General features: G+C 38.9%; 1 protein-coding gene across 1 annotated transcript in view; it reads left to right on the top strand.

Moving 5' to 3' along the window:
- Positions 1-23,608, top strand: part of ODAD3 (outer dynein arm docking complex subunit 3) — a 606,433-nt gene that overhangs the window by 251,425 nt on the left and 331,400 nt on the right. Inside the window, exons 8-9 of the mRNA XM_044084619.1 lie at positions 2,397-2,519; positions 4,110-4,256. Of these exons, the coding sequence (XP_043940554.1) occupies positions 2,397-2,519; positions 4,110-4,256 (270 nt within the window). The remainder of the gene's footprint in view (positions 1-2,396; positions 2,520-4,109; positions 4,257-23,608) is intronic.

Here is a 23,608-nt window from a genome sequence, read left to right as displayed (position 1 = left end):
TATCAAACTAAGTTACTCAAACAGACAGAAAAAGTTGTCTTTCTTCTCATTACCAAGGGTAGCTCTAAATCTTTTTTCTGGGCTATGAAAGACCGTCTTCTCTTTGGCATTTCCCATCTGGATTGAACTGATTTAATGAAGAAAATATGTCATCCTTACAATTGTCATAAATATAATAAAAGAGAGAGTGACAAACACACACACACACACACACACACACACACACACACACACACACACACACACACACACACACACACACACTCAGACAGATATTTATAACCAATCTCCATTGACCTAGGAATATAGTCTCAGTTCATTCACACATTTAAAGGAGGCCTCGACAAATACTACAGAACATGTCAGTTTCCACAAGGGCAACAACAGTCTCATTTCTTAAAGACCACCAAGGCCTGTGTTTGTCGCAAATCTATGATCACTCATTACCTTGTTAAAGTGTAGTTCTGTTAGGTGAGTTTGACATTTCAACAGCTGATGAGATGTACTCCAAACAAATATTAGTTAGAATACATCCAAATATTTATTGAAACCAACATGATTACAGAACAATCATAGAACTTAATGCTTTCATCCCTTAACTAGTTTTACATTTTGGGGCTTCCTCAGAGTTCATTAATGATTCTAACATCACTTCCTTTTATATGCAAGCTAATTAAATAAAACCATAACATTATTTAACAGTTGATCTAAGGAATCATTCAGAAAATTCATCCTCAAATAAAACTGAATCAAAAAAACATGTCATTATGAAGATGTGAACTAAAAACAACTATATAAAACTGTGCAATGTACTTATCGTATAATTTTCTTTTTTAATTTCAAAAAAGCTGTTAAAGAAATGCTATCATTAATTCCTGGACTCCTTGTGGCATTCAGTCTAATTTGCCAAAGTAACTCCTAAAATTCCATCAAATTGTGTGAGTCACCCCCTCTTTCATCCATTACTACCCTATCTATGATGAATAAAATTAATTTGTTGAAAGAAACACAAATCAAAGAATGTTTATAAAGTGCATTGGGCTCTCTATGTTTCTTAATGTCATAGATATGTTCATAAATTCTGTCTTTCAACTTATTTATTTTATTTATTTTACATTTGTTAACCGGGAAAGTCCGACTGGATACATATCCATTTTCAGAGGAGGCCTGGGGAGAAAAGCTCCACATTAAAATTAATTTGCCTTACAAATTGTGGTAACAGAGAAGTCTGTAAACATTTAACAACATCAGTGACAGGTAATAGTCAAAATTGTGGATACATAAAAGTTTGCAAACATTTAATAACATAATTGACAGGTAATAGTCAAGGTTACATGTAGATAGAAATAATCATTTAGACAAAAACTGTCATTGTTGACAGCCAACTTTCTCTTGGTTTTGCCCACATAGAATCCAGCCCATGAAATACAGGTTGCCAGGTAAACCAACATTGTGGTATTGCAATTGCATCTACCTGGGCACTTTAAACTCCTGTCAGCACCCTCAACTTTTACAAACAGTCCATCATTGTTAAACCTACAATACCTACAACTCTCATATTTCATTATTTTTGAAGCTGAGTATTAGCTCTGTGCTTTAGAGTTTCCCTCCAACCAATTCTTAATATTCTTTCCCCTTGTATATACCACTTTAAGGCCATTACCCAAAATATTCCTATATTCTTCTGTAAAAACTAAGTTCCAGCAATTAAACATAACTTTTACTAACCTAGGGTCCAACAAATTGTATGGTATCAACATGGCCCCTTCCCTTTTGACCTCATCCATCATTTTTTTGATTTTTGGTCCTATCTCGTCTTAACTAATATTGTTTTGTGTATGTTTCATCAGCTGTTGACTGAGGAGTTACAGCACTGAGGATTGCTACCAGCACATTTGGTTACATTGTTTCCTGTCAAGAGATCACTGGGCTATTGGGACTAACCTAGTCAACAAAACATGTATAAGTTAAAATAAAAAAATAAATAATGAACTGTGACCATCCTGACATAGCACAAAGAAGGTGAAGACCCCATAGTGGTGTTTTTGTTGATGTTAAAGTAGTGTGCAAAATAAACATTGCAATCTCGATAGTTTTTAAATGGAAAATTAGTTTGATTCAAGCATGTGCATGTCATTGGATGTGAGCAGTAAATAGCCATGAATAAAAGTTCTTTGTAGAAAAAGATTTTAAGAGCTATGATATGTAAGCAGTGATGTAAACTTTCAGTCAACAGGAATTCTAACATTTCTGAAGAGAAATATGCTGCATAAGTTGTAGTCACTTGCTTACACACAAGATCATGACATTGGCAGTGCATGGCTATCAGTCTTAGAGTAATGTGGAAGGCAATAGCTTGTGTCCAGCTTTAAACAACATCTTGTGTACTTCTGCAGGCAGAACTTCAAAGACAAGAGGAGATCATGTACAGAGAACGCAAGGAACGGGAGCAGATCTTGACAGAGTACAAAAAACAAGCAGAAGAGAGAAAAGCACATACAGAGCGCTTAGAGAGAAGGGTATGCTGAAAGCAAGTTACTTTGCCATGTGAACCATAATCAGAAAAAGTCCATGATGTACAGATTTAAACCTCAGTGTGGGAGTGTAATTCTTGTTTGTGTGGAATAAATATGTAGCCCGCTTAGCTTGGTACCTCTGTCCTACACTTAATTTTCACTTCACACCCTACCTGAACTCCACTTACTACTTTCCAGTCAAACCACCACTTACCATGTAAAAACCTATTTACAAATATGCCATAATACTTAAAAACCCAGCATTTTACTCATCCATTTTTTTTTTTACAGAGGACAGTGTTCCATTTGTTCACTATATTCTGTCATTGATCTAAAAAGTTCTTATCTTCCAGTGTTGCTGCATACTTTCTTTCCTTCTCCTTGTCTTCTGCAGATGACTCTCTTACCTCATTTCTTAGATGCTTGTAGCTCCCTTTCAATTCCAAAGAAATGAGTGTTGGGACTAGGTCCTGCTTTGCCTTAAGGCCTGTTATGCATTTCTGGTACCATTTTACTTGACCACTTCTGGTCCACAACCGTCCAGTCCTTTCTGAGATTTGATACCAGGATCCAGACACTGTATATTAGGTTAGATCTTATCAATGAATGGTACAACAGTAATGCCACTTGTTATGTTCTGCTGTTAGTCACCCTTCAAATGTACCTCTATTCATCTGGCCTTACTTGCTAATTCACTTTCTTTGGCAACAGAAGATATTATAATTTCAGGATCATTCTTCTCTTTAATAAGTGTCAGTACTTTTTGCACCGCCTGTGTTTTATTTTTTTATGTGCTCTAGATTATGGGTCCAATTCTTATCTCGGTATTTCTCTGGATGTGTCTGTCTACTCACTTTGGTGGAAAAAAAACATTAAGCCCATTAATTCAATGGAGCTCACCACTTCCGGGTTCTGCCTGGCTCACACCAGGTCTTGGGTAGTGTAGTAAAGAGTCTATATATGCAAATTAGTGAGCCTAGCTGTGTGCAGAAATTATAGCTATTTTGTAATAATTTTGGTAATTACAAAAACAGGACAGCTTTGCTGTCTTAACCTTTTAAAAGAGGTTAAGTTAATTTAAAAGATTACACATTTTGAATCTTGCAGAAATTCCTCTGGCTAATGTTTAATTTTATTTCTGAAATGTATAAAAATCAGAGACACAAGTGTCCTCATTTAACACATAATTTGTCTTAATGTAAATGGACAAATCATGAAAGATCTTTTGTAGGCACAGCTCTAATTATGAATAACGATAGGCTTATTAGTGTAATGTCTGCCTAGAAATAAGCACATAAAGAGCATCAGGGTTTACACCTAGTATAACTGAAGAAGAAAAGAAGCATTCACCATTGCGAATAGCAGATAGTAACAATGCTCGTTGTACGCTGTTAGCCATTAGTCTTTGGCAGTAAAGTGCACAGTTTTAATTCAACTTTAGCTCAAGGAAAATAATGAAGTAACTCATTCATGGTCATAGATTGTCTTTCACATGAACCTCACACCTATATACATGAATGTTTAGAGGGTCTAATAAATATGTGTAAGTTATGTGGTTTGTGACAATTTATCTTTGCATCCTTTTTAATTTAGACACAAAGAGGTTCCATAAAGCCAGATGACCTGAGTACAGATATGCAGCGCAGCAGCATTGCTGTAGAAGAGGAGGAAAAAGCCATCAGTAGCTTTGAGGAGGCCTTTGAGATGATTAAGGAAGCAACTGGAGTTACAGACATACAAGTAAGATAAGTTACAGATTCCCTTTTACAGTCAGTAGGAGGTGGATTTATAAAGTTGTTGGTCATCATTTTACTCAGTATTTTTGCCTTCCTAAGACAAAAAAGCTTTATTCTCTACAAATTCTTCCCCTCTGTCATAATGTTTTCTTCAGTGTCATGACAGTAGAAGGGACCTGTAATTCCCTGTTATGCAGTTCTTAACAAATTATTAGCAAATAGATTAACTGTCCATCATTCCTATTTCTGTGAAATGTATTCATGTTTGTGTGACACCTTGTCTTATGACATTTGGGATGATTGATGCAGCTGTAGCTGATAAGAATAAATATTAGCAAGATGCTTACAACCAGACAGGACATGCTGTCTGAAAAATAATGCTTTGTTTAAGCTTAAGTCACTACTGCCATAATGAACTGGCATTGCCTTCTCTCATGAATGCAGAGCTGAAAGAACAGTAGACCATATTCAACCAAGCCAGCCCATGGCTTGTGCATTTTGTAGTTTGGGGTTATGTTGTAGTTCTGCACCTACTGCCATTGTAGGTGGTACATGAGTAAACTGTGCTGCAATTCACAAACCATTTACAGTGGATGCACCTCAAATGGGTCTGGAAACACTAGAGACAAACATTGTGGGTAGTACGGACGGGTACAGTTACATTTTATTTAAGCCATTAAGAAAACAGTTGTTACTGTTATGCACAATAATTTGAACAAGTACAGGGTGACCCACTGTGTATTCATGTGGTAAGTATTGCTGTATCAGAGTTGTCTTTTTCACAGATAAAGCACTGTATGGCAAAAAGTGAAGCCAGAGCATTTCTGATGACCATGCTGAATGCACATAGTTGTGTATCTAGTGTACTTTTTCACCATTCTGTAATTCTAGTAGTGCACATAGCTGATCCAACTAAGAACATCTGCCTGTCATTGTTGCACAAATACTTCAGAATGTTGCTACTTTGAAAGGCTGATGAGTGCATCTTTGTGTATGAAATCAACATTACTTTCTGGAAAATATGAGGGTGGGCGACATTTAATAGTTCATGTTAAGTTGTCAATCTCGCCTTCATTCTTGCTGGATGGGTTCGGAGCCGATCCTCGGCTCCGACTCGGCACTTGCTAAGCTCGAGAGCTAATTTTACCAGCTCGAGGCAACCCTATATCCCATGATGCAAGGCGGAGATTACCCAGATCTCGCTTTGCGCTCGCTAATGAGGTGCCTTCTTTTACCAGCTCTAGGTAAGTGAACAGTTTTTGAGACTTTTCGTCTACCCCCCCTTTAAATATATATATATATATATTTGTGTTTTGTTAATTAACGACTTACTTTAGCCCTATTCCCGTCAGTGTTCCCTTTTTTTTCGAGTAAATTATTCCCTTTTCCCTAGTTAGGCCTTAGGCCTTCCCCTCCCTAAATTTTTTCCTGTCAGGGATTGTTTGTGTATGACTGTGTGTTATCCCTGTTTATTTTAAATTGTTGGACTGAGTGTTTTTGTGTGTGTGTGTTACTATTGTGTTTCCTCGACACAGTTATGTCGAAGGACACTAAGGTCTCAGGCTTCAAGAAGTGTGACTTGTGCTGTCAGAAGATGTCTCTGACAGACGGTCACACTTCTTGTGTTTATTGCCTGGGACCTTCGCACCTGCAGGACTCTTGTGCTATCTGTCATGCTTTCAGCCCAAGAGTCCTGCAGGAGCGAAAAAATAAGCTGATATTAAGGGGCTTATTAAAGCCCGAGAGCTCCCCGACTAAGTCGGCGCCGGGGAAGCCCTCGAAACCTGTTAAGCCTTCGGCTCAGACTTCCAAGCCGTCAGCTTCAGGTTCATCCTCACCAGCTTCGAGATCGGCTCCGGCCGGAGCCGATCCTTCCACCTTACCAGTCTCAGAATCGGCTCCATCCGGCACCGATACTGTCAAATCCAGACACTCAGTGTCGGCTCCGGCTGGAGCCGACGTATCTTCGGCTCCGATGGCTCCATTGATCTCAAAAAAGAGATCTTAATCTCCTTCAGTGGAATCTAAACATTCGGCTCCGAGATCACCCTTGCTCTTGGAGCGGAGCCATCGGAGCCGTTCTTCTCGGTCATCCAGGCTATCTGATCACGACCTCGAGAGAGTGGTGAGTAGACTATTAAAGTCTCAGGCATTGGCCCAAATACTCCATAGCCCATCTCAACAGACGGTAGCTATCTCATATCCACCAAACATTCCTCCATCGACTCTGTTACAGAGCTCAGAGCCGGAGCTCCTCGGAACCGGCACCGTTGTGACTTCGGAGCCGATACCACCCCTTTTGGCTCCATCGTCCTCGGCTCCGATTTCCTCCTTGAGACCTTCATTGGAGGGATCCGGGCGTCTGGTCTCTCTCGTCGGCTCCGAGGGGGCGAGTGGCATCGGACCCTTGTCCGACCCCGTTCTCCCTCTCGGAGCTTCGGCGTTGGTGAGCTCGGCCCCGACATCTGCCTCGGAGCCTTCCCTCTCGGTGAGGCCTGGGGTTCCTATCTCTTCAGAGCGGGAACTTTCTGGTCTCTCTGACGGGGGAGCCTTCAAGGTGATGAGGAGTGTACTAGCCCCTGGGCTTAGTCAACGGACAGCTCCATCAGCTCCTCCCACTACAGTGCCTGCTGACGTCTCTTCCCACTCTCTTGCTCCCGGACCCAGAGATCCAACGCCTCAGGTTTCCCCATTGGGAATATCTTCCTCTTCTGAGGCTTCTTGTGATCCGTCAGGGGAACCCCCGCGTAAGAGGACATGTAAGAGGAAACATCTAGACTCCCCTGAGTCTACTACATCAGATACTGACTTGGATGAGTCGGAGGGATCCCCAAGGTCCTCCTCTGAGGATGTCTCATTTTTAGACATCCTTGAAATCCTTAAGCAGAGGGGGAACTGGCCCTCCCTTAATCCTTCCGAGGACGAGTCAGTATACCTGGAGGCGTTCGGATCTTGACCCTCCACCTCCTGGGTGTCTCCGCCTTTCAACCCTCTCATGGAGGTAGTGGCTCGGAAGGCATGGATGGCTCCGGATTCAGTGGAACCTATCCCTAGGAGATCTTCAAAATTTATTAGGGCCCCACAAGATAGACAATATTTAACACAGGGTGTCCCAGTTGATGCCATGGTGGTGGCCGCTGCCACGAAGAAGGAATTAGCTGATCCTTCAGTACCTGTCCATCCTCCTAACAAGGATTCTAGGACTATGGACAGGTACGGTAAGCGGATTTTTTCTTCAGCGACTTTTGCCATGAGATTGCTGAACTACTTATGCCACTTCACCCGCCTTCAAAGAGATGTTCTTAAAGAGTTGGGAGAAGTTTTACAGGATCCGTCAGCTGCTGGGTCTCAGGATAAGATTAGCTCACAGCTAGGAATCCTTAACTCCATTGCTAACTCCTCCATGCGGCTCATTTCTTATGCAGCCGATGGAGCGAGTAGGGCCGTAGGCACAGGAGTGGCTTTAAGGCGTCAGTCCTGGATGCGGCTTTGTAATTTTGCAGACCCCTTCAAGGTGTCTTTCACAAACTCCCCCTTTGATGGCTCAACCTTGTTCGGTCCTCAAGTGAAAGACACTTTGACTAGATGCGAACAAGATGGCAAGACTCTTTCTGCCGTAGGAGTCCGTTTCTCCACACCTTCTAGACCTTACCCCAAAGGACAGAAGGGAGGGAAAATGTGGTTCCGCAAATCTCAAGGAGTCATGCCTGACACACAAAGTCAGTTTACCCCCAGAGGCAGAGGGGGTAACAATAATAGACGCCGCCCTAGGGGCAGAGGTGGTCCGCAGAATCAGGGTAGCAGGGAGCCTCTTTCTGACAAACCCTTCCAGCATCCCTGAGATGTTGCCTGATTGTCCGCCTTCGGAGGCAGTCGGGGGAAAATTATCGCTGTACCCAATAGCCTGGCTTTCCCTTTCTCAAGACAAATGGGTACAGTCAATTATATCCAAGGGTTACAAAATTCCCTTTATTCAAACCCCAATTCAACAAAAGGGAACCCTTCCAGACGTTCCACCCGGTCTAAGGGAACTAGCAGTACTAGAAATATCAAAACTGCTAGTAAAAAGAGCCATCCAGCCAGTCCCAGCGGACCAAATAGGATCCGGAATCTACTCAAGGTTCTTTTTAGTTCCAAAAAAGACAGGGGACTGGAGACCAATATTAGATCTGAGCAAACTCAACAAGTTTGTAAAGAAATCAAGATTCCGGATGGTCACGCTTCAGTCCATTCTGCCCTTTCTGGGCAAGGACAATTGGATGTGCTTGATAGATCTTCAGGATGCGTACTATCATATAAAAATTCACAGATGCTCCAGAAGATTTCTCCGCTTTCGGCTGGGGACCAGTCACTTCCAATTCAGAGCCCTGCCCTTTGGACTCACTACAGCCCCCATAGTGTTCACCAAATGCATGGCAGTGGTTACGGCTCACCTGAGACGTCAAGGATTCTAGGTGTTTCCATATCTAGACGACTGGCTCCTCACTGCCACCACCAGGCATCAGCTTCTCCAAGCCAGAAATTACACCATTCACACTTGCAGAGGGCTAGGAATTTCTATAAATTCCGAAAAATCTGCCTTGTCGCCTTGTCAATCTATTACTTTTATAGGCGCAAGATTGGACACCGTACAACTTTCAGCAAGGTTAACAGACCAAAGGATCTTGGACATTCAAAGACACGTCCAGGTGATTCTTTTCAGCAACAAAATTCAGGCCAGATTTGCTCTGAAAGTACTGGGTCTTATGGCGGCCGCCATAACACTTCTTCCCCTCGCCCTCTTTTACATGCGTCTTCTACAATAGATGCTATTCACCCAATGGCCTTTTCAACAACTTCCCATGCATCATGAGATCATAGTAACTCCAACTTGCAAAAGACATCTGACTTGGTGGATATCGTCCCCTCAAATCCATCAAGGCAGACCATTTGTTCCTCTTGCCCCGATTGCCACGGTTACATCGGACACCTCCCTGATCGGGTGTGGGGGGGGGCATTATCAGGGCAGAATGGTCCATGGCACTTGGCAACTTTTCGAGTACCATCTGCACATAAATGTTCTGGAGATGAGAGCAGTGCTTTTAACGTTGCAAGCCCTCAACGACTCTCTTCCCCTGGGAACTATTGCAGTCCAAACGGACAATATGTCTAGTGTGGTATATAAACAAACAGGGTGGAACCAAGTCCTATCCACTGTGTTGAGAGGCTCTCAGACTTTGGCAATGGGCAATCTCCTCTCACCGGTTTCTGATAGCAATGCACATCCCCGGGAAATCCAACATCATAGCGGACAGATTGAGCAGAGCTATTCTCATGCCTCACGAGTAGTCTCTCAAACAGTCAGTAACGGAAGAGATTTTTCAGAAGTGGGGCCTTCCTTGTTGCGACCTTTTCGCTACACCTCAAAACAGCAAATGCCCAGACTTCTTCTCTCTCTTCCCCCTTCCAGGCCATCCCCCCAGAGACGCTCTAACCCAAGATTGGCCCCGGGCACTTCTTTATGCCTTTCCCCCTTTTCCGCTGATACCTCAGCTAATTCAGAAAGCAACCGCCTTGAGAGCCAAGTTGATTCTCATTGCCCCTTATTGGCCTCGACAGATATGGTTTCCGTTCCTACATCATTACCTCTTGGTACAGCCATGGCATCTGGACCCGGTTCCAGATCTTCTGACCCACCAGTCGGGTCAACTGCACCAATCCATACCTTCTCTCAACCTCACTGCTTGGTTGCTCCACTTCCATCCTTAGCCAGGCTTCCTATGATTTCTAATCCTGTATGGGATATCATAGTAGCTTCCCTAAAATCTTCTACCAGAAAGATCTACACTAGTAAATGGCGACGTTTCTCTTTCTGGGCAAAAGCTAGGAACATAGACCCCTATACTGCTCCAATTCATTCGGTATTGGACTTCCTAGCTGACATTTTTCATTCAGGATCCTCTTCCTCCACAGTGAAAGTTCAACTGGCAGCCATTTCAAATTTTCATATAGGCTTTTTGGACCACAACATTATGTCACATAAACTTTGCAAGGCATTCCTTCGAAGTATCTTTTTATTGAAACCTCCGATTAGAGACCCCCCACCACAGTGGGATCTAAATTTAATTTTAACATCCTTGATTCTTCCCCCGTTCGAACCTGCAGCTGCCTGTTCTTTGAAATTGCTTTCTTGGAAGACACTTTTTCTAGTTGCCATTACTTCTGCCAGGAGAGTATCTGAGCTTCATGCTCTCTGTATTCGCCCTCCCTATCTAATATTCCACAAAGACAGGGTATCTCTAAGGACTAATCCATCTTTCTTACCAAAGGTGGCATCGCAGACTAACCTAAACCGCCAGCTCAGATATTATCTGGACAAGACTAAAATTTTTAGGAAATCTGATCAACTATTTCTATCCTATGCAGAGAACAGGAAAGGCCTTCCAGTTTCTAAGGTAACTTTATCTAGGTGGCTGTCTTCTGTGATCACTTACATTTATCAGCTCAGAGGCAAAGAGTTGGTTTCTAACCCAAAAGCCCATTCTACCAGAGCTCTAGCTACATCTACAGCTTTTCAAGCTAGACTTCCAATAGACACTATTTGTGCAGCAGCCACATGGGCCTCTCCTCATACCTTTGTTTCACATTACAAATTAGATTTGGTCTCCAGAGACAGAGCGAATTTTGGTTCCACCGTTCTCAAGAGTCTGTTCCACTGAGCCACCCAGGATAGAGGTGCTAGGGACGCGGTCCCATCCAGCAAGAATGAAGGCGAGATTGACAACTTAACATTTAGAAGTTATGTACCTACCATAACGTTCCATGTTAGTTGTCTTCTCTCGCCTTCTTTCTTAAGGCCCCGCCTCCATCCCCCTAGCCTGGTCAGACCGGGAAGATTATACATCTTCTGTTAAGAGGTTATTACCTTTTTCTAGCTGTTCAACTCCTAGTGTCACTAGATTACATTGATCCTTTCTAGAGGGTTATGATGTTATCTAGTATTGTTATTTTCTTCCTCCTCTTCAGTTGGAAGAAAATATTGCTATTTCTTTAGCTACCAAATGAGATCTGGGTAATCTCCACCTTGCATCATGGGATATTGGGTTGCCTCGAGCTGGTAAAATTAGCTCTCGAGCTTAGCAAGTGCCGAGTCGGAGCCGAGGATCGGCTCCGAACCCATCCAGCAAGAAAGAAGGCGAGAGAAGACAACTAACATGGAACGTTATGGTAGGTACATAACTTCTAATTATGCTTTATTAATCATGCAAGTGCTGTAGTCATTATTTTTTCATACAGATAGGAAAAGCCAGTACCAAATAGTGTTTCCATTGAATGCCATCTGTCATCTGCTCTAGTCTGTAGAGTAAGGTTGGAATGTTCCCACTGTTATAGGTAATGGAAGCTCTGGTTCCACACTGTTGCAGCAGGATCCTTGGCACTGTTAAGTTGTTAATCACAGTTTTGACTTTATGACATTAAAGAAACATTTTGTAAGGGTAAAGTCCCCTTGTACCCCTGCCCCACACACAGCTGCATCTATGAATATACTAACTCTGAGTATGTGAAACCTTGGGGGAGAAGAGAAACTTTCTTATCTCCACAGGTCTGCGATCTTGCTGATACCAATGTATAGCATTTGAGTAAAGATGGGAATTCATTTAGCTCACAATTCTCATTGTGCTCATAAAAAAACTTGAGCATTTACACTTCTTAGAACATAACTTCCAGGTTCTTACTGACTTCAGCTGAAAGCACCCTGATTCACACTCATCTTGTCCTCAAAAAGAATACAGCAATTCTTTTGCATTTGTATGGGAACATCTATATTGCTGGTGCTTAGGATTCAGCTAACAACCTGGGAGCTTTTTAATGGGGATTTTTCAAGGAAAAAAGCAGGTCCATTCCTGGTGTACCCTGGTTGTTCACAGGTCAACATTTTAAGGACTGGTTGCGTTAACATATCCAGACCTGTGGGGAATGTTAAAAATTAATGGTCTAGGTACAACCACTGTAGCAGCTGCCATCAAGCCACTGTTTGGTCTGATTGAAACCACTGAAGAAACAAGTGCAGAGGGAACTAAAGCTACCAGGATCAAAGAATGACCAATAACACTAATGAAGTATGGGGGGGGTAGGTGGAGACAAAAATTGTCAATTCTATACCTTGCCTTGATATGCAGAACAGCTACAAATAAGATAATTTGTTAGTATTTTCCATGCCATGGACTACCACCCGTACCCAGTATGTGGTTTCTGTACTCACTTGTCAGAAAATAGCCCAGTTTTACACAGATCAATAAAAGAGGAGATTTTCTGTAGCATATTTCAGAAGTACATTTTGAAGTTGCTTGATATGCAAATTTCAATATAAAGTAGCAGTAGACTACCTCTCAACTTTACAGATTTTCGCAGAATGTCCAGATTTTTGACTCATATTTTTGGTCTGTTTTTCATAAAAATTTGGTTTTCTGGTAAATCACTGGCAAGTTATTAAAGATTAAAGTCAGAAAATAATGACATACATTTGAGTTTCAGATTCATATTCTTTAGGAAATTCATGCCAATGCAAAATCTGCTCCTATCAACTTTATAAGTTTGTAAGAGCAATATTTAAAAATTGTCCCTATTTTTGGGCTTTTGTCCCTCTATTATTTATGGCTTTGTCCAGATTTCTTGCTGTAAGAGGTTGAGAGGTATGGAACACATTTCCAGACTTGGTGACATAGTCTGAAGTGTGGGAATTGCTTCCTCCACCATAACATGCTGATTTTTATTTGGTTATTTGTTTAAGGCAAGTGGACTGGACTGATGTTCGTTTTCAGCCATGGCCTGTTGCCACAATTACAGAATAATAAACAGAATATAAAACAGAGTTAGAACCCAGCTTTGAGATATAAACATATTATAATACCACAATTATATAAAATCATAGTAGATGTGGAAGCTACACTTGAAGACCAACTTATTATCTGCCCAATCCAGATAGAGACAAACACATGTATGAACAGATGGGAGAGCATCCATTGTTTCGTTAGATTGCTAATAACAATTGGAAGTGGGTTCTTTGAAAATGCATGATTTTAATCTACACCGAAACATTTCAGGTGTCGGTGAACTTCTGATTTCTGGTGGAAGATAGTTTTGGATCCTATGGGGCATAGCTAAAAACAATGTTCTGTTGCTTGCTCTAGTGCTTGTGGAAACAGGCTAAGTGTCTATGGTGAGGAAGTAGAGGCCCTTACCACATAAATTATAGTTTTCAACTTTGTTGAACTGGCTAAGGATGTGCACTGTCTTTCACATAGTAACCTGTAAATAAATGAACACGTTATAATGCAGCTCATCAGGTCACAGTGAACCAGTTTGAGCCGGGATAGATACATCAGTGATGCTTCTTTTTAGGTGCGCTGACGATGAACATGCAGTACATGGTGGGTTTGGTAATAATGACAGTAGTACTTATTCTACTGCATGTAATAACACACATTCATCAAAGATCATATTTCTTTCTTTGTTTCTTTGTTTGGTACATGTACTACTTTATGACAGATTCTCATGAGCATATTTGCTTTAATTACCACCATTGTTACTCTATGTGCAGTGAGAAAGGTGTGGGTTGAGCAACACCCCAGGATATGTGTATTATTTAACTATATTCAAAATGCTTGACATACTAACCAAAATTGTAAGACCACCAAATTTAAATGAAGAACAACCAAAAGGTCAATCTGGAAACCACTTTATTTAGAGTTGAGTGCTTTTGTCCCAGCCTTTCAAACGGACTTCATCAGAACTAAAAACACATTGAACACACACCTTTTTATACAAATAATGAAATCATTAAGCAATTAAAACAATTAAAACAAATTAAGTAATTAACTACCCTTCTAAATGCCTTAATTTTAAAACATAGTAAATGCTAGCATATTCATTCAGCCCTGGGGGAACAAAAGCATTCAAACGCATTTACCACTTGAGCTCACATACTATTACATTTTTAGATAATATTTTCCCTTGAGCATCAGGGACAATTTTCTGAATAACTAGGAAACCAAAACCATGATCATTAAATGGCTGAATATGTTTAAACAGTGCATTTGTTTGTTTACCATTTGTAATATCCAAAATATGCTCATACATCCTTTCTCGTAAATGTCTGGATGTTTTTCCTATATAAAAAGCAGGACATTGTAAACACTTAGCAATGTATGAAACATTCTTAGGTTGACAAAGTGCCCATAAATATAGAAATTAACATTTCCCATCCTTAAGTTTTCCTGGGTGGTTAATATGTAAGGACATTGCTTACACATACCACACTTAAAATTGTCAAGTTTCTTGTTAATGTTACCCATTGCCATTTTGTTAGAACATTTATTCTCCAAAATATTTTTAAATGATCGATCCTTTTTAAAAACTATTATCGGTTTACCACCTAAAAGTTCTATGACTGATTTGTCAATTGAAAACAAATTGCAATTCTTGTTTAGCACATTAATTATTGTTGTGCTGTCTCCATTATATACAGTTATAAAGGATAGACTATTCTTCTCCCCTCTTGGCTCATCTCTTTTCTCACCATTATTAACCATACCCATATTAATGTGTCTACTTAAAATAGGTCTAAAAGTTCCATTTTGTCTGTTCAACAGCACCAGCACTTCTTCCATAACATTATTTAACATTGCACTAGGATAACCCCTTTTTTGAACAAATCAATTATAAATTCAATTTTTGTTTTAAATTCATCTCTAGTAACCACCTGAGCTGCCCTCACTAATTGTTCCTTTACCACAGATCTTTTTTGGTATGGTGGATGGCAGCTGGTATAATCCAAATATGAATTTGAAAATGTAGGCTTCCTATAAATTCTAAATATTGGACTTTTCTCAGTTGAGTCACCAGACACTTCTACATCCAAATAATGTTTTTTTCTTTATTATATGGGTAAAACTAAGAAAATGTGTAGTACCATTAATATAGTTTAAAAATTCTTCTAATGAATTCTCTGAACCTGTCCATGCTAAAAATAAACCATCCAAATAACTGGTGTAGTATTTAATACTGGTTGCATACTTACTCTTAAACACATACTCACAATCTCAGTAGGACATTACATAATTGGCATAAATGGGGGCACATGCTGCTCCCATAGCCACATCAGTGACTTGCTTATAATGTAGTTCCTCAAAAAAGATATAATTATTTTTAAATATAATTTCCATTAGTGTGACCATAGTGTTCATACAGTCCTGTTCAAACCTATTCATTTTAACCAATTGTGTTTCAAACCATTGTAGTCCAAGGTCATGTGGTATAACCAAAAATAAATTTTCGACACCTATAGTAACAAAAAAACATATCACTGGCAACTTCAATACTATTTAAATGTGTCAAAAATTCCCATGAATCCTTACAGATGTAACTCAAATTTTCCAAACCACCTTTTAAATGAAAATCTAAGAATTTAGCCATAAAAAATGTATTGGATCTTTTTCCATTCATTATGGGTCTAAAAGAAGGTTGATTTAATCCTTTGTGTATTTTAGGAATCCCAAAAATACTTGCTATAATAGGGTAATCATTTTTAATATAATTATATTCATCAACATTAATTTGACCCTGGTACAGCATATCATCCAACATCAAATATACCTTCCTAAGAGCAATATTAATTTCATTTTTGAGACTTCCATATAAGTGGCACCCATAAGTACAGTATTCATAAAATTACAATAATTTACTTTTTCCATGATGGCTATGCCATTGCCTTTGTTGGGTTTCATAACCTGCATACTTTTGTCATTAACAATGTGTAACAACAAATATTTTTCTCTTATAGCCAAATTATCCAAACCTTTACTGCAATTATTGTTTAAAATCTGTCTAAAGTCCAACTCACATGCATTTTCAAATAATATGCACCAAGTTATATGTAGGAAAATTAAAAATGTTTGGTTTCCTAGGAATACAAGACTGCGTACTGTCTACTTGATTATTTGTACTGAACCATAAGCATAAGTTTAATTTTCTAGTATAAAGTTTTAAATCTCCCAATGACTCAGCTATCTGCCCCTGCCAGGCTGGTACAAAACTAAACCCTTCTGCTAGAACATCAACATGTGCGGCAGAAATGCTTTTGTTTGAATAATTAAAAACTTTAAAATCACCCATACTATTTTCAGTGATTTCTGGCATAAAAAATTCACTGTCCTCATCCAAAATTCAATCTAATGTCTCTATGTCAGTACCATTATCATTGCATACAAGCTCACAGTTACCTTGAAAAATAAAAATACTATCAATATTTAATGTTTCTTCCCATATTGAGACATCATTTCTCTCCTCTTCGGTTGAGCCCCTTCTGCCATATAATCCCTGTGTATAGTGTTCCTGTTCAGATTGCTGTGGTAAAGAAATGGATTTTGCTCTTTTCTATTTTTAATATGCTCAGAACGTCTTACTCCCTCTATTGAAGGTGATTCCAAAAGTTGCCATTGAGCACCACATTGACTTTCAGCCCTCGGAGATGATGTCACACCTCTCTGAGAGTTTCCTTCCACCTGATTGGACTGAACAGGATGGTTACCAAGAGATACAGAATAAACCCGGCCTTTCGCATAGTCCTTGGAATCACTCAAGTTTTTTAACTTTACAGAGAAAAACGTCATTACAAATATTTTCATCTGCAGTGAAAATATTATCATAGCTGGTTCTGTAATGGTCAAAAAGCAGGTCTTTACAGATGGTAACATTCAAAACATTGAGCGTCTTAATGAGTTTATCCATTTTATATTCTTTATACTTAATCCTAAGCCTCAATACTTCGAACCCTGCATTATTGAAAACAGCATGCAAATCCCTTATAAATTCTGGATTAGTGGAGGCTCCATTCGAATACCTCCACATTCTAAAACCTTTAGGGACTTGTTTCAAGTCAATATTTCTTTGCAAATAACTATTTTTAAGTTGTAACATTTGTATTTTAGCAAGGTACTATCAAATACTCTCAAATCTTCAGTTAAAGACAAACAAACTTGCAGGGAGTTGTAATTACCTTGTGAGTTACTAGCCATGGATTCCTTTTCAAAATTAAAGGTGTTAGCTTTCCAACCCATAAAACAATCATTTATGCTTCTCCTCAATGTATTCACTTGCTGCTCATTAAAAGTAAATGGAGTGGCCTGTGTTAAAGGTAATCCAAACCTGTTACTTAAACTGCTTGCTGCATTCAATGACACAACAGAGGATTTAATTTGAGAAGAGTATTCAGTCAATTGTTGACTGACCTGCTGTAGTAAAAAAGTCAAATTACCATTAGAAGTGAAATTATCTAAATGTAACCCTTCAAGGCTATCCCCCACACTCACAGTACCAGACATAGTAACCAAAATTGTAAGACCCCCAAATTTAAATGAAGAACAACCAAAAGGTCAATCTGGAAACCACTTTATTTGCAAAGTTGAGTGCTTTCATCCCAGCCTTTCAGAGGGGCTTCATCAGAACTAAAAACACATTGAACACACATCTTTTTATACAAATAATGAAATCATTAAGCAATTAAAACAATTAAAACAAATTAACTACCCTTCTAAATGCTTTAATTTTAAAACACAGTTAATGCTAGCATATTCATTCAGCCCTGGCGGAACAAAAGCATTCAAACGCATTTGCCACTTGAGCTCACATACTTCTAAATGTTCAGATAATATTTTCCCTTGAACATCAGGGACAATTTGCTGAATAACTAGGAAACCAAAGCCATGATCATTAAATGCTTGAATATGTCAACACAGTGCATTTGTTTGTTTACCATTTTAATATCCAAAATATGCTCATACATTCTTTCTTGTAAATGTCTGGACGTTTTTACTATATTAAAAGCAGGACATTGTAAACACTTAACAAGGTATACAACATTCTTAGATTGACAATTAATGTGCCCATAAATATGGAAATTACAAAAAAAAATATGGAAATTAACATTTCCCATCCTAAAGTTGTCCTGGGTGGTTAACATGTAAGGACATTGCTTACACATACCACACTTAAAATTGCCAGGTTTCTTGTTAATGTTACCCATTCCCATTTTGTTGGAACATTTATTCTCCAAAATATTTTAGATGATTGATACTTTTTAAAAACTATTATCGGTTTACCACCAAAAAGTTCTATGACTGATTTCTCAATTGAAAACAAATTCCAGTTCTTGTTTAGAACATTAATTGTTGCTGTGCTGTCTTTGTTATAGACAGTTACAAAGGAGAGACTGCCCTTCTCCCCTCTTGGCTTATCACTTTTTTCTCCATTATTAACCATACCCACATTAATATGTCCAACCTAAAATAGGTCTAAAAGTTCCATTTTGTCTCTTTAAAAGCACTTCTTCCATAGCATTATTTAACAATGCACTAGGATAGCCCCTTTTTTGAACAAATCAATTATAAATTCAATTTCTATTTTAAATTCCTCATTTCTAGTAACCATCTGAGCTGCCCTCAGTAATTGTTCCTTTACCACAGATCTTTTTTTTTTTTGGTATGGGGGATGGCAGCTGGTTTAATCCAAATATGACTTTGAAAATATAGGATTCCTATAAATTCTAGGTATTAGACTTTTCTCAGTTGGGTCAACAGATACTTTTACATCCAAATACATTTTTTTCTTTATTGTAAATGTGGGTAAAACTAAGAACATTTGTTGTACCATTAATATAGTTTAAAAATTCTTCTAATGAATTCTCTGAACCTGTCCATACTAAAAATAAACCATCCAAATACCTGGTATAGTATTTAATACTGATTGCATACTTATTCTTAAACACATACTCACACTCCCAGTAGGACATTACATAATTGGCATAAATGGGGGCACATGCTGCCCCCATAGCCACACCAGTGACTTGCTTGCAATATTGTCCTTCAAAAAAGATATAATTATTTTTAAGTATAATTTCCATTAGTGTGACCATAGTGTTTATATGGTCCTTTTCAAGCCTATTCTCTTAAGTAATGTGTTTCAAACCATTGTAGTCCAAGATCATGTGGTATAACTAGTGACAGCTGGTGACTTCAAATCAAAGGGAGGCTGCAGAAGATAGCTGAATGGGTGGGGCCAATGGGAAGGGGTGCAGCCAACTAGAAAGGGGAGGAACTATGCTCAAAACCACAAAAACTGGAACTTTAATTAAATACGCTGCCCTGGGTCCCAAACAGTCATTATGAGAGTCCAATCAAGACAAAATGAAGTGTAGAAGAAAAAAAATATTTCAGTGCATTGGCTGCATGACAGCTTACTTAATATCTAGATGGAAAAAAAAAGTTGTGAGGCATGAAAAAATAATGCCAGTCAAAGTCAAGTATAAGAAAAACGAGCAGCACTCAACTCAAACCACTTCTCCTTGCACTGCAGTTCTAATTATAATTCATATTCAGCTTTATAAAAGTACCAAGTAACATGCTGAAAGTAGCAATCTCTGTGATACCCCCACTTGTAAAATTTTTTTCTTATCCAAAAAAGACCTGCTGCCTGACAACAACTATCTACTTACTTCATGGGGAAAACATGATCAAAGTAAAAAAATGAACAGCAAACAAGAAACAAGCTCAAGATAAATTGCTTAAAGGATAACTGCACAGGTTATGGACCACACATGATAGATTGGAATTCTGTTTAGTTTACGGGTAAAACCTGCAAAGATGACTGCAAGTCTCCAACAAAGGTAATGAGCTTCTTAAAATACTGTAATCCCGTCCTTTATTACAAATACTGTCATATGCATTTCAATACCCAAGGCTTATACATTATCTAGTTATGTAAGTATTCTCTGCATGGCAGCAACAAAAAGGCTTTCAATGTTGATAATTCTTTAACAGTATGCTTATTAAAACTTACTTGCATTTTACAATCTCAGGCAAGCTTACCTAATGGTCATGAAAGCATTGCTACTTAAACACAAAGCGACGGGCACTTTCTGAATAATAATAAGCATAAATCAACAGTATAAAAATATGACAGAAAACCAGAACATTCTGCAAAATCAAGCAAGGACAGATGAAAAGCCACTGTAGTACTTGTGTCTACCTTGGATGGGGGGATACTCTATACACTTACACTGCATAACTGCTCCTTGCCTTGCTTGGACACATGCAGAGTCACTACATGGGGGAGTGGGGTACAACAAGTATGTTGCAATTTGAAATGTCTCTGGCTGACTGTGATGGCCCTGACACATTTGTCATACCTCTCAACCTCAGAGCAAGAAATCTGGATGAAGCCATACATAGAAGTTGGACAAAGGCCCAAAAATTAGGACAATATTTAAATATTGCTCTTATAAACTTTCTAATAGAATAGTAGGTCTTGCACTAGTATGAATTTTCTGAAGGGTATGAAATCTAAAACTCAAATATCTGTCATTATATTCTAGCTTCAAACTTTAATGATTTGCCACTAATTTGCCAGAAAACCACAATTTTATGAAAAATGGACCAAAAATGTGATGCAAATATAAAATAGCCACACAATACAGCTGGGAACCTGTCAAAGAAAGGACACTTTTTAATATTAGTACTGTTAACTTGAGCAGCTAACAAAATAAACAAATCTATATGCATTTCTGAAATAAAAGTAATCTGTAACTCTGATTATTACAGTTCTTTATTAATTGTAAACCCTCCACATTTTCTTCCAAAATTGCCATTTTTGTGGAGGGATTATTAGAGGGAGAGCAACATTTTGAGCCAAAATTGGGGACAATTGAGAGGTTTGGATATGCCTAATTCTTTAAAGCAATTTATTTGCACGTACCTCTCAACCTGTTAATGCAGGAAATCTGGACAAGGCCAGATATATTGGGGGAACATACAAACAGTACTAAAAATTGCTCTTGTATAAACTTAGTTGATAGAATAACAACAGGTCTTGCTTTAGCATACATTTTTCTGAAGGTTATGAAGTCTGAAACTCAATGTCTGTCATTATTTAGTGACTTAATCCCTAAATGATTTTCCAGAAAACCACAAATTTTATGAGGAACAAACCAAAAATAAAAAGCAAAAATCTATTCATTTTGTGAAAATCTGGACAGTTGAGAGGTATAGTTCAGCCTGGGCTGTCTTTGAGTTTCCGCCCTTCCCCCTCACAAAATCATGGTCGAATGGAGCCTCCCCCCTGCAGCCATTCCAATGATCCATTACTTGGCTATTTCACCCCATTTACCATAAACACTAATGTGCATACTGCTTTTCTTCTATGATGATTTGGATTTCATTTGAAAGTTTTATTTTGCATTTTACAGCACAAACACTAAGACATCTGCTAAACAATGCAATGCAGTCTCACAATGAAAATAGACTTAGCATTAAAACTTCTATGCCAGAGCTGGATATGACAGAGTTAAAGATGTTAAGATTTGCACTGGGTGTGACGAGGGTAGACAGGATTAGGAATAAGTGTATTAGAGGGTCAGCCTAGGTTGGATGGTTTGGAGACAAAGCCAGAGAGGTGAGATTGCTTTGGTTTGGACATGTACTGAGGAGGGATGATGGATATATTGGGAAAAGGATGCTAAGGATGAAGCTGCCAGGTAAGAGGGAAAGATGAAGGCCTAAGATAAGGTTTATGTATGTGGTGAGAGAGGACATGCAGGTGGTTGGTGTGACAGAGCAAGATGCAGAGGACAGGAAGAAATGGAAACAGATGATCTGCTGTATCAACCCCTAATGGGAACAGCCAAAAGAAAAAAAAGAATTAAAACTTCTCTGCCCTTGAAACTCACATTCATTGAAATAGCATTGAAATCTACATTCAAAGAAAATACATTTGGCTAGTATAAAGATTAACTTTGGGCTGTTTTCAAATGATAGGCCCCTTGCACACAAGACATACATGTGTTGTGTGATACACCTTTCTGACTGTATTAAATTATATTTCTTGTATAATATAGTATAGTTGTTAGAGGGTGTTTTAAATTTATTGTTTTGAACATTTTTCCAGTAAACAATGAAACAAAATGCATGCACCAGTAATGACAAAGCTGCCCAACTGAGAACATTTCCATCATAAAAGTCTTCTCAAACTTCTACAATCCACCAGTATCAGTAAATATGCACAATCGCCGCAGAAGTAAAAGTCATCTAAATAATTCCACATTAAAGAGATCTGTAACTAATGAAGAGGTTGCTGCTAGCAAACAACTTTATATTTCATTGTTTCATCTACAAATAAAGTGCCTGTATCTTCACCAAAGAGGACATTCTTAGTATGGCAGCATCCACTCCCTGTAGCAGTAGAACCAACAGCCTTCTGCATCAAAAGCAAGTACACTACCTGTTGTGCTAATAATAATGCAAGCAGACTTAGCATAAGCAACACTAAACTTCTCTTCCCCTGCAGCTCTCAGCTCCTTGTAAAATCTACTCAACACTCAACTGTATCTCTCAACTTCGCAGCACAAGAAATCTGGAAAAAGCCAAAATGTACTGGGGGGTGGGGGGGCAAAAGCCCAAAAGCCAGGGACACATTTTAAACACTGCTTGTATAATCTTGGAAATTTGCTAATATAAAATGTAATGTTACCACCATACATTTCACTGCCAAGTCTTGAACCAGGACCCTGTGCAAAACGTTAGCGCAACATACCACTATGCCAAATCAGCTGTTTTATGAAAGAGAGAAAACTGAAACTTAAATGGCTACCATTTAGTGAATTCAGTTCTCACCATAGCTGTCAACCTCTTAGCACAAAACACCTGGACAAAGCCAGTAATGGGGGAATATAGCCCTCAAACATATTCAGCGAATTCAGTTCTCACCATAGCTCTCAACCTTAACACAAAACACCTGGACGAAGCCAATAATGGGGGAATACAGTCCCAAACATAGGGACAAATTTCAAATATTCATTTTATAAACGTAGACAATTGCTAGAATAAAAGGTTTTGGGTTACTATGTACTTCCTGAAAAATATGAAGTCTGAAATTCAAATGTCTGTCAATTTTATCTATTTAACATTTGTTAACCAGGAAAGTCTAACTTGGAACAAAAGCCAATTTTCAGCAGAGGCCCAGGGAGAAATACTGCAAATGCATGTCTTTGCAACATGGGAGGACACCAGAGCAAACCCACACACAAACACAGGAAGAACATGCAGACTCCACACAGAAGGCACCCTAGCCAAGAATGAAACCAGAGAACCTCTAGCTGTGAGGCAACAATGCTACCACTGCACCATCAACTACTTAAGGAATTAAAAATTCAGGAACCACAGATTTTATGAGGAACAGAACAGAACAGAACAAAATATGAGGCAAAAATCTGTAAAAGTTTCACAAATGGTGGTGGGTAGGGACTTCAGGCTCTTGTTACCTGCACCC

This window comes from Protopterus annectens, chromosome 9.part0 (assembly GCF_019279795.1).
Source record: "Protopterus annectens isolate FY-2018-M chromosome 9.part0, PAN1.0, whole genome shotgun sequence".
In the NCBI taxonomy this organism is placed as follows: domain Eukaryota; kingdom Metazoa; phylum Chordata; order Ceratodontiformes; family Protopteridae; genus Protopterus; species Protopterus annectens.
The sequence above is the reverse complement of the archived record's forward strand: the minus strand, read 5'-3'. Positions and strand labels throughout refer to the sequence as shown.